Consider the following 11,496-nt stretch of genomic DNA (forward strand, 5'->3'; position numbering starts at 1 on the left):
GGTAAGTTCAGTGACCCTTGACCTCCATACACAGGTGACTCCAATTATGAGAAAGGGTATTGGCAATTGGCAACAAGGCAATTGTAGGTTTTTCTCCTCTTTGAATCTTCTTTGAAGAGTGGCAGCATGGGAGTCTGAAAACAACTTTCAAATGAGCTGAAAACAAAGATTGTTCACCGTCATGGTTTAGGGGAAGGATACAGAAAGCTATCTCAGAGATTTCAGCTTTCAGTCTCCACTGTGAGAAACTGTGAGAAAATGGAGGACCACAGGCACAGTTCAAGTCAAGGATCCAAGTGGCAGACCAAGAAAAATCTGGAATAAACAGAAGTGAAGGATGTTGAGAACAGTCAGAGTCAACCCACAGACCAGCACCAAAGACCTACAACATCATCTTGCTGCTGATGGAGTCATTGTGCATCGTTCAACTATTCAGCACACTTTACACAAGGAGATGCTGTATGTGAGAGTGATGCAGAGGAAGCCTTTTCTCTGCCCACATCACAAACAGAGCTGCTTGAGGTTTGCTAAAGCACATTTGGACAAGCCAGCTCCATTTTGGAATAAGGTGCTGTGGACTGATGAAACTAAAACAGAGTTATTTGGGCAGAACAAAGGTCGTTATGCATGGAGGAAAAAGAAYACAGCACTCCAAGAAAAACACCTGCTACCTACAGTAAAATTTGGTGGTGGTTCCATCATGATGTGGGGCTGTGTGGCCAGTACAGGGACTGGGAATATTTGTTAAAGTTGAGGGACACATGGATTCCAATCAGTATCAGCAGATTCTGGAGAACAATGTCCAGGAATCAGTGACAAAGCTGAAGCTGCTGAAGCCGGGGCTGCATCTTCCAACAAGACAACAACCCTAAACACTGCTCAAATTCTATTAAGACATTCATGCAGAGGAACAAGTACAACATTCTGGAATGGCCATCTCAGTCCCCAGACCTGAATATTATTGAAAATCTGTGCTGTCACTTAAAGAGAGCTGTCTGTGGTTGGAAACCATCAAACCTGAATAAACTAGAGATGTTTCGTAAAGAAGAATGGTCTAAAACACCTTAAGCCACAATCCAGAAGCTGTAGGAAGTGTTTATAGAATGTTATTTCTGTGAAAGGAGGATCTACTAAGTATTAAGTTAAGGCTTTTTTGGTGCCCAAATTTATGCACCTGCCTAATTTTGTTTAACCAATATTTGCACATTTTCTGTAAGTCATATCAACTTCATTTCACTTCTCAAATATCACTGTGTTTGTCCCCTATATGATATCTTTAACTGATTTTTTTTATCCAAACAATCAATGATTTATAAAGGTAAATCAGGTAAATTAACAAAGCTGCCCAAACTTTCCCACCCCACTGTACAAATGCGTATAGAATCGATGATTACTCTGAACATATTTGGGTGAGAGAAATTGTAGTACCACACGCATCTATAAAAATTCCAAGTTTATGCAATTAAATGCACACTAGCAGTGCATATGATCTTATCTAACCATGGACATTAACCCATAAGGACCATAGTGTCACTGTGGGTCTTTGGGTTTTCTTATGAAACTAGAAATGTATCCAGGTTCTAAAGGGTTAAAGTGTTTTTCCCCAATATCAATACACTGCAGTCATGAACCAATGCTGCTCTGATTGTACAAAACAACTAGCTCAGAGCTCAAATTGTTTCTACTAAAACCATGATTTGAGACAAACGTTTGTCAATTATCAATCAAATAGATGTTTATTAATCAAAAAATACAGCAATAACAATAATGATCCTGCTAATAAACCTGAAATAATAAAAATTAATTACAATTTTATTATATGAAGTATTAAAGAAGGTTATTTTTTATTTCTTTAGAACCTTTGTGTATTCCATATTCCATCAAGGGGTGCTCCAGAACCCTCAGCACCCATACTTTTCACAGCCTTGATCCAGTGATTCATGATATTTTGTTATTTGACAGGCAAACAAACACACACATGCACAGACAAATATATTGTCACAAGGCATTCTGAATAACATTTTCATCTTAATAAAAAACATAACTCAGATTAGATTCCATGTTCTGAATAACTGAAAAGTTCTGATGCAGTCGTGTGATGCAGTAGATGTGTGGAAGTAAAATAAATACATTAAAATTAAAACCACTAACCAATAAATAAAACATTTCAATGTGGTTATTTCTAATTTTCACTGTTTCTGTGTTTGTAAAAAGAGATCTGRATGCRTCGGATTGCAGCTGTTGTTTTTTCACTGAAAGCCCAAAATAATGTGGTTGATGCTTTCAATCTCGAGGCAACGTCTTTACAACAGATCAATTGTTTCATCTTCAGCTTAAGCTTCTCCTTCTGCCTCATGGTCTCTGTCAGAGGCTGAGCTGCTTTCAAACAGTCTCCCGCTTCAGTTATCACCAGCTGTGAGGAAATGCCAAAAGATTATGTGAATGAATATGAGCCTCTGCTCATTAAAGGAGTCAAAGACCCTACCAGCTCAAAGGTAAGCAGACTTATCAAACACATTTGTCATTCAGGAGCTGATCTTTAAACCTGATCTAATCAGGTTTTTTTTTCTCTTGGCAGTTTCCAAGCAAACTACTTCTCCTGGCCATGTTTGCCACATGTATAGGAGGGACCTTTCAGTGTGGATATAACATATCTGTCATCAATGCACCCACAAAGGTAGACAAGCTTCGCTGAAATTATTCTTAAACTGCAGAGTGTCTTTGTACAGTTTATTATAAACAGATGAGGCACTCATGAAGTCTAATTTAAATGTTTGTGTTATCTGTCTAAATTTATCTCATCATTGTAACCGATGACCTAAACATGCTTGATCTCTGTGAAACAGACTCTGTTCATGTCTCTCTAATAAGAATCACTTGCTTTAACTCACAGCAGCAACAAAGTTGTTAAATTCTGGTTTATGTGTTGGCATAATGTGTGAATAACAGCGTGTTCGTGATAGTGTCCCGAAGAAAGAAGGATCTTTTCCTGTTTTGTGGTGAACAAGCTGCGTTTATTTAGCACTTTTTTTCTTTTTATCCGATGAAAGCACTTTTACGATAAACATATTCACCCACTCGTGCACAGATTAGAGGGTAACTTAGAGGTCAGTGTTTTGCCAGAGGACACTTTGATAATCGGTGGAGACAGATGGGATTAAAGCGCTAACATAACTGATAAGTTGTGGATCCTCCTCCCTGAGGCACCTGAGCTGTAATATCTTTCTCATCCAGGGCCGGTTCGTGGCATAGGCAGGATGGGCAAATGCTAAGGGNGTCACTTAAAGAGAGCTGTCCATTCTCAGAAACCATCAAACCTGAATGAACTAGAGATGTTTTGTAAAGAAGAATGGTCTAAGATACCTTCAGCCACAATCCAGAAGCTGTAGGAAGTGTTTAGACAATGTTATTTCTGTGAAAGGAGGATCTACTAAGTATTAAGTTAAGGCTTTTTTTGGTGCCCAAATTTATGCACCTGCCTAATTTTGTTTAACCAATTATTGCACACTTTCTGTAAATCATATAAACTTCATTTCACTTCTCAAATATCACTGTATTTGTCCCCTATATGATATCTTTAACTGATTTTTATCCAAACAATCAATGATTTATAAAGGTAAATCAGGTAAATTAACAAAGCTGCCCAAACTTTCCCACCCCACTGTACATATGCATATAGAATCGATGATTACTCTGAACATATTTGGGTGAGAGAAATTGTAGTACCACACGCATCTATAAAAATTCCAAGTTTATGCAATTAAATGCACACTAGCAGTGCATATGATCTTATCTAACCATGGACATTAACCCATAAGGACCATAGTGTCACTGTGGGTCTTTGGGTTTTCTTATGAAACTAGAAATGTATCCAGGTTCTAAAGGGTTAAAGTGTTTTTCCCCAATATCAATACACTGCAGTCATGAACCAATGCTGCTCTGATTGTACAAAACAACTAGCTCAGAGCTCAAATTGTTTCTACTAAAACCATGATTTGAGACAAACGTTTGTCAATTATCAATCAAATAGATGTTTATTAATCAAAAAATACAGCAATAACAATAATGATCCTGCTAATAAACCTGAAATAATAAAAATTAATTACAATTTTATTATATGAAGTATTAAAGAAGGTTATTTTTTATTTCTTTAGAACCTTTGTGTATTCCATATTCCATCAAGGGGTGCTCCAGAACCCTCAGCACCCATACTTTTCACAGCCTTGATCCAGTGATTCATGATATTTTGTTATTTGACAGGCAAACAAACACACACATACACAGACAAATATATTGTCACAAGGCATTCTGAATAGCATTTTCATCTAAATAAAAAAACATAACTCAGATTAGATTCCATGTTCTGAATAACTGAAAAGTTCTGATGCAGTCGTGTGATGCAGTAGATGTGTGGAAGTAAMATAAATACATTAAAATTAAAACCACTAACCAATAAATAAAACATTTCAATGTGGTTATTTCTAATTTTCACTGTTTCTGTGTTTGTAAAAAGAGATCTGRATGCRTCGGATTGCAGCTGTTGTTTTTTCACTGAAAGCCCAAAATAATGTGGTTGATGCTTTCAATCTCGAGGCAACGTCTTTACAACAGATCAATTGTTTCATCTTCAGCTTAAGCTTCTCCTTCTGCCTCATGGTCTCTGTCAGAGGCTGAGCTGCTTTCAAACAGTCTCCCGCTTCAGTTATCACCAGCTGTGAGGAAATGCCAAAAGATTATGTGAATGAATATGAGCCTCTGCTCATTAAAGGAGTCAAAGACCCTACCAGCTCAAAGGTAAGCAGACTTATCAAACACATTTGTCATTCAGGAGCTGATCTTTAAACCTGATCTAATCAGGTTTTTTTTCTCTTGGCAGTTTCCAAGCAAACTACTTCTCCTGGCCATGTTTGCCACATGTATAGGAGGGACCTTTCAGTGTGGATATAACATATCTGTCATCAATGCACCCACAAAGGTAGACAAGCTTCGCTGAAATTATTCTTAAACTGCAGAGTGTCTTTGTACAGTTTATTATAAACAGATGAGGCACTCATGAAGTCTAATTTAAATGTTTGTGTTATCTGTCTAAATTTATCTCATCATTGTAACCGATGACCTAAACATGCTTGATCTCTGTGAAACAGACTCTGTTCATGTCTCTCTAATAAGAATCACTTGCTTTAACTCACAGCAGCAACAAAGTTGTTAAATTCTGGTTTATGTGTTGGCATAATGTGTGAATAACAGAGTGTTCATGATAGTGTCCCGAAGAAAGAAGGATCTTTTCCTGTTTTGTGGTGAACAAGCTGCGTTTATTTAGCACTTTTTTTCTTTTTATCCGATGAAAGCACTTTTACGATAAACATATTCACCCACTCGTGCACAGATCAGAGGGTAACAGAGGTCAGTGTTTTGCCAGAGGACACTTTGATAATCGGTGGAGACAGATGGGATTAAAGCGCTAACATAACTGATAAGTTGTGGATCCTCCTCCCTGAGGCACCTGAGCTGTAATATCTTTCTCATCCAGGGCCGGTTCGTGGCATAGGCAGGATGGGCAAATGCTAAGGGTGCTGTCCATCTAGGGGGCACCACAAATTATAGATTTTTATCACAGTTTAGCTGATTTATTCTGTAGAATAATCACTGATTACTCAGGTTTATGAAGGCAACTTGTTCTGTGGGTTACTCAGCCTGCTGCACAGGAGGTTATATGGTGCAGAGGACATTTTGTGATAAAAGTATCATATGATGCAGTTGAGACTAACTACTGATTCTCAGTGTGTAAATAGAAAACAAAATAAGTACAATGGAAGTGTCATTTATAATCTCAGATGAAGTTCAAGTTAAAGTCTGGGTTTCAGTGTTCTACCTTCTTAAAATACTAATTTATGTTGTTTTAATATTCTCTAAAATTTAGTAAATTTCTCTTTAAATGGCTGGAAAATGCAAAGTTTTGAGTCGATCTAACCCTCCCTTATGACTGCTTCACTCCACAGCTGCTCTTTAACATGAACAGGTGTTCCTCATTGCTGTCAGCAGAAGTAGACTTCTGGTATTCTGTTTCAAATGAATTAGCCCCTRTTTTAATCGGACAACCTGGTTTCTAAAGATAAAAAATATCATCAAAGACAAAACTATTTAATTGTGTATGTGAATGGATGGAAACTGGCAGTGAGATTTACAAAATTACACAAGGGACCCCACCTCAAATCTTGCCCAGGACACCAAACTGGCTAGAGCCAGCCCTGTGGGTTTCAAACAGTTCAATGTGCCAAGACATGCTGTGTTCCTGCTGACGATTTTGGTCTTGTTTTTATGAATATATTGGAAGGAGAATGATTCACATTTGTTTGCACGTTTGTTGATGGTTGTGATGCTGTAACCACTGATGGAAACTGTCAATGTTTAGCTCTAAAATGAGACTTGGGTAAGAAAATGGGGAAGTGTGACACCTTGTCCAACACTTCTTTTCTTACACTGAAACAAACCYGACACACAGTCATTCATCCTTGATGCTAATATTTTAGTTTTCTAATCCAAATTTTTTTTTCCCCAGTACGTGCAAGATTTCATCAACGTTACCTGGACAGAGCGTTACCAAAGCCACATATCAGAGAACGGTCTCACTCTGCTTTGGTCCACCATAGTGTCCATTTTCACTTTAGGAGGATTTACAGGCGTTCTGATCGGCAGTACTTTATCTGTGAAGCTGGGAAGGTACGGAGAAATTTAAACAGACTGAGTAAAAGTATTTATGGCCTAGATTTTGACAGCTGAAGCGTAACGTTTCAGGAGAGGAACACTGCTGACCAATAACTCGTTCTCATTGATGGCTGCTCTGCTGATGGGCCTGAGCTCCACTGCTGGATCGTTTGAGCTGCTCATCATTGGACGTCTTCTTTGTGGGATAAATGCAGGTCAGTAAAAGAGCAATTTTCACACCACGTCACAAATTGTTGTGTGATGTGTTAGCACTCAAATCAATTTTGAGATCAATATCTGTAAGATTTGATGTCTAACATCTTAAAATGGACTGGCTAAAAATCTTAACAATGTAGTGATTACTTTCTGGAAGTTTCATTCAAATCTGTCTAGTGGCTCATGTGAGGTTTTTCCAACAGACAAAAATGGTTGACGCCAACACTTAATGCTAAAGATTTTTGCAAATTTAGCCATTWGCCATTTTTGTGTTTGCTAAAATTGATTAGATGTGCTAGCCATATTGAACTGGTTTTGACTCCAAAATTAGCTGTTTGTGAATGTATGTCCAGTAAGTACTTTCAGAAAATTTCAGCCATAAAAAAACATTGGTTACTGAGATTTAAAAAAAAGACACACAGAGAACATCAACAATGCGTAGGTTGGAAAAAGTAAAAATGATTTATAAAACATGGTGAAAGTGCTGACCTCACTTCATTAATATTGACTAAATAAGAAATTGCTGGTTTGAAAACCTGTGTAGTTCAAGTAATTTATTTTTTGCAGGTTTGACTTTTTAGCAGGATATGCTTTCAAAGCTGTTGATAATTTATGYTGCCTTTTTGTTTTCTATAGACTGTCTTGAATCACGTTAAAAAGAGCTGAAAATATGTTGTTCAAACACGTTCYTACTTTTCAACACAAAACAATAAGAGCAGAAATTGTTGTAAAGTGCCGTCTGGTTTCTGGTCTCTGCAGGAGTGGCTCTGTGTGTTGAACCTATGTTCTTGGGGGAAATCGCTCCGACTGCTTTACGAGGCGCCATGGGGATGGGAACCTCCATTTTTCTCACTGTTGGGATCTTTTCCGGACAAGTCATGGGCCTGAAGTAAAATCTGCAAATCGGGTGTTAAATTACATCGTGGCACGAATTCTGATCAGACATGTTGATTATACAGAGAGATTCTGGGCAGAGAGGAGGACTGGGCCCTCCTGCTCTCCACCACGTGCATCCCAGCTTTTCTGCAGCTCCTGTTCCTGCCCTGGTTCCCAGAGAGCCCGCGATACCTGCTGATTGATAAAGGGGACGAAGAGGGATGTAAAAAAGGTACACAAATTATGTTGCTCCATCTCAAAATCAATGGAACTTTATGGAAATTTAACTCAAAAGGTTAAAAACTTCTCAGAAACTGTCAGTTTAAGCATGTGACCTTCTGATTACTGCACAGTGAGGTGGAGGATAAAATGTGGCTTGATGCTGAAAAAAACTCAGAATGTAGTAGTTTGATCATGTGAATGCAACACAGACTTGTTTTCCTGTCTGCAGCTCTGATTCAGCTGCACGGTGTGGCGGACTCTGTTGGTGCACTGCAGGACATCCAGAGAGAGAAGGATAATTTAGTTGGTTTCAAAGCCAAGAAACCCTGGGAGCTTTTCGCTGATCACAGCGTACGCTGGCAGCTCCTCACCGTCATGCTGCTCAACGCCGCACAGCAGCTGAACGGCGTCAATGCTGTAAAACTTCGCTCACAGCCACCACTTCAATGATTCAGCAAAATGAAAAAAAAAAACTGAAAGAAATAATAAAATGTGTAGTTCTTTCTGATTTTAATTCATTGTTCTCTTCTTTTTTGTACCCTAGATGTACTTTTACACACATTACGTGTTCCAACAGTCTGGTATTCCCGCTGATAAAATACCGTATGCAACCATTGGAACAGGTGCCTGTGAATGCATCACAGCTTTAACATGTGTGAGTATGACCTTTTTTCATTACCGCCCCTACTGCCTCGACCAGCTGCAAAATAATGACTCAAGTGTGGCTAAATGATGCAAACCCAACTCTAACAAGCTGAGCCATCTGAGAATAAAAGGCCGTGAAGAGGTTAGATRATTCTGTGAAGGATTACTGGAAATCAAGCATGACGGATTTTGAGGAATGCATCTCATGAACACTCTCTCTGGTCTTGTGACCCGATGTGTGTCTCTCAGGGTCTGCTCGTCGAACGTCTGGGAAGAAAAGTGCTCATCTCAGGAGGATACATCCTAATGAGYGTCTGCTGCGTTTTATTCACCCTGACGCTCGCCCTTCAGGTACATAATTACAGGAACAGACATTTAAACTGCAGTTCCACGCTGTTGTTAAAAGGGTGGTCCAGAGATTTTATGAAGTGGTGTCTTATGGAGAAGTTTCAAACAGTAAATATCTCACCTGCTGTAGATATCTTAACARCAGTGTCTGGCCAATACCAAAGGGGATTGCTTCAGTTTTAAAATTTTTCTAGTCTTAAAATTTTGCAGTTTGTGCAGATATTTGTTTTATAAACTTTTAAAGTGCCTTCAGTTTCACAAACAACCCTGTTCTAATTAAAATTTATAATTATTTGCAAGCACATTTAGCAGCAGAAGCAGTTAGCTGTAGCATTTTGTGGTTTATCCATGGGCACTTCAGCAAGAAAATCATATTTCTGTCAGAATTATGTGCCTTTACCAGCTGTTTAAGACTTTTCCAAAATAAAAAAAGGCATGTTGGGCCAGTTTAAATTATGTTTCCCTTAAAATCAAAGGCTACAGTTTTATGTTTTATTGTTGTTTTTATTGCATTAATTATACCAGTCAGAGGGTCTTCTGATAAAAATGACACTTAGGCTAACACTATTAATATTTGACTATTGATTAATGTGAATTGTCCATTTTTTAATTAATCCTTGAAGGAATGCAAATCATCTGATGTCTTTCATGAGAATTAACTAAGGTCCTCTTACAATCAAATGACCGAGTTATAGCCATTTTGGTAAATCTTGTAAATGACATTTTGCACAAACTGGTGTAATGTAATGAAGTCTTGTGAGACATACAACACTCAAAATATGTACTATACCACACCAAATTTTATCATATCTGCAAACCTGACTGAGTTAAAACAATTTTTGTGTTGGAAAACGTTGAATAACTGTGGTGGTTATTTTGAATTGTGGTAATGTACGTCCAATGATTACATTCTGAGAGTTTCAAAAAGTCAGCCCAGTGGTTCGTGATATTTTGCTAAAACACCAGATAAATGAACACACACACACACACCTTTGATGGCAGGCAATAATAAATTGATTTTATTGATAAAGTGATGTCATTCAAAGAGCTATCTATAACAGGTAAGACACTAAATGTTCATCACTTTAAATTCCACTTCAAAAAGATCCGAACTGTCCCTTTAACTAATTTGTTTTCGGGTATTTTTATTTATTTATTTTTTTCCTTTCAGGATATCAGTCCAGTTTTCCCCTACCTGAGCGTTGTCTGTGTTTTTGCTTTTGTCTTGAGCTTTGGCTTGGGACCAGGTGAGTGTCTAAAAACTTAAACTTGCTTGACTGACCCTTTCACCTTTGATCCTTTTACCCCCRGCAGTGTTAGCAAAGGTTCCTTCAGTTCTTTCTGCTTTGTGAAGGTGGTGTGACCAACATCTTGACCACGGAGCTCTTCACCCAGACTTCTCGCCCTGCTGCCTTCATGATCGCAGGATCAATCAACTGGCTCAGCTTCTTCTTCATCGGCTTGGTCTTCCCTTTCATCATGGTAAAAAATGTCTATGTTATCTTTATTTTGAAAATGTTATTTGGCTTGATTAAAATAAGTGAGAACATTGCTTTATTTTTTAAAGAGACTGTTCAAGAAAATAACCAATTTTAATAAAAAGTACTCAAAATAAGCCTTTCCCTTCATTTGATAAAAAACACAAATCAGTTGATGTAAAATCWTTTGGGGAAAGTTAAGTTGATTTAGACCATGCTGACCTTATATATTTTTTGATTAAAAAGTCTCTTTTAGAACATTTGTTTTCTGTTTTGAAATGTAAAATAAAAAAATGATTTAATGTCTTCAACCCAGATCAGATTAAACAAATTAAAATTTTTAAAATTTGAATGGGTAACTTTTTATTTCACAGATCGGCCTTCAGCACTACAGTTTCCTGGTCTTCTTTGTGGTCTGCTCCTCGGTGGCTGTATACATTATCCTCGCTGTTCCTGAAACCAAGAATAAAAGCTTTGTGGAAATCCAGCACGAGTTCCAGTCATCCCGCAAGAAAAAGGGCGTCAGTACTGATGAAGCAGAAACACTCATWATATCCACTAGTTTGTAAAATACATCAGACTGAAGTGTGGGGCTCTGGCAAAAAGATGAGCAAAAGTATCTTATAGTTCACACAAAACATACAGTAGCACCTCAACATTATCACAAAGTGTACTATGTTGTAAATGTGTAAATCTTCAGTTATTTAAGATAATTTATTAGTTTTTTTGGTTCATCTCCAAACATGAGCTCAAGTAATTTACATCTAATATGTTGTATCAAAAGATGGTTTGTGCAGCTTTTTATGGTGCTCTATTTAGATCTAATAAAGATCAACACGTGAAAAAAAAGCATTTTGTGAACTTTTCATGCTGCTTGATATTTAGGTTTTTCTAATCCTCTGGGGTGTGCATGTGATCTGCTGAACAAAGCATTCACTCAAGTGCCAGTCATGCATTACTAAGAAGGAACAAGATAGAAGTGTTTCAGTAATAATAAAGTTGAATG

The 11,496-nt window shown here is 37.7% G+C and overlaps 1 protein-coding gene across 1 annotated transcript; it reads left to right on the top strand.

The window, feature by feature from the left end:
- The first annotated feature begins 4,684 nt into the window (after positions 1-4,684).
- Positions 4,685-11,333, top strand: LOC106521719 (solute carrier family 2, facilitated glucose transporter member 11). The gene is made up of 12 exons (XM_014014406.1): positions 4,685-4,794; positions 4,877-4,975; positions 6,560-6,720; positions 6,796-6,920; positions 7,681-7,810; positions 7,881-8,029; positions 8,249-8,436; positions 8,564-8,674; positions 8,914-9,015; positions 10,184-10,259; positions 10,367-10,494; positions 10,865-11,333. The coding sequence occupies exons 1-12, from the start codon at positions 4,723-4,725 to the stop codon at positions 11,057-11,059; spliced, it is 1,536 nt and encodes a 511-aa protein (XP_013869860.1). The 5' UTR covers positions 4,685-4,722; the 3' UTR covers positions 11,060-11,333.
- The last annotated feature ends 163 nt before the right edge of the window (positions 11,334-11,496 follow it).

Source organism: Austrofundulus limnaeus, unplaced genomic scaffold (assembly GCF_001266775.1).
Source record: "Austrofundulus limnaeus strain Quisiro unplaced genomic scaffold, Austrofundulus_limnaeus-1.0 Scaffold114, whole genome shotgun sequence".
Taxonomy (NCBI): domain Eukaryota; kingdom Metazoa; phylum Chordata; class Actinopteri; order Cyprinodontiformes; family Rivulidae; genus Austrofundulus; species Austrofundulus limnaeus.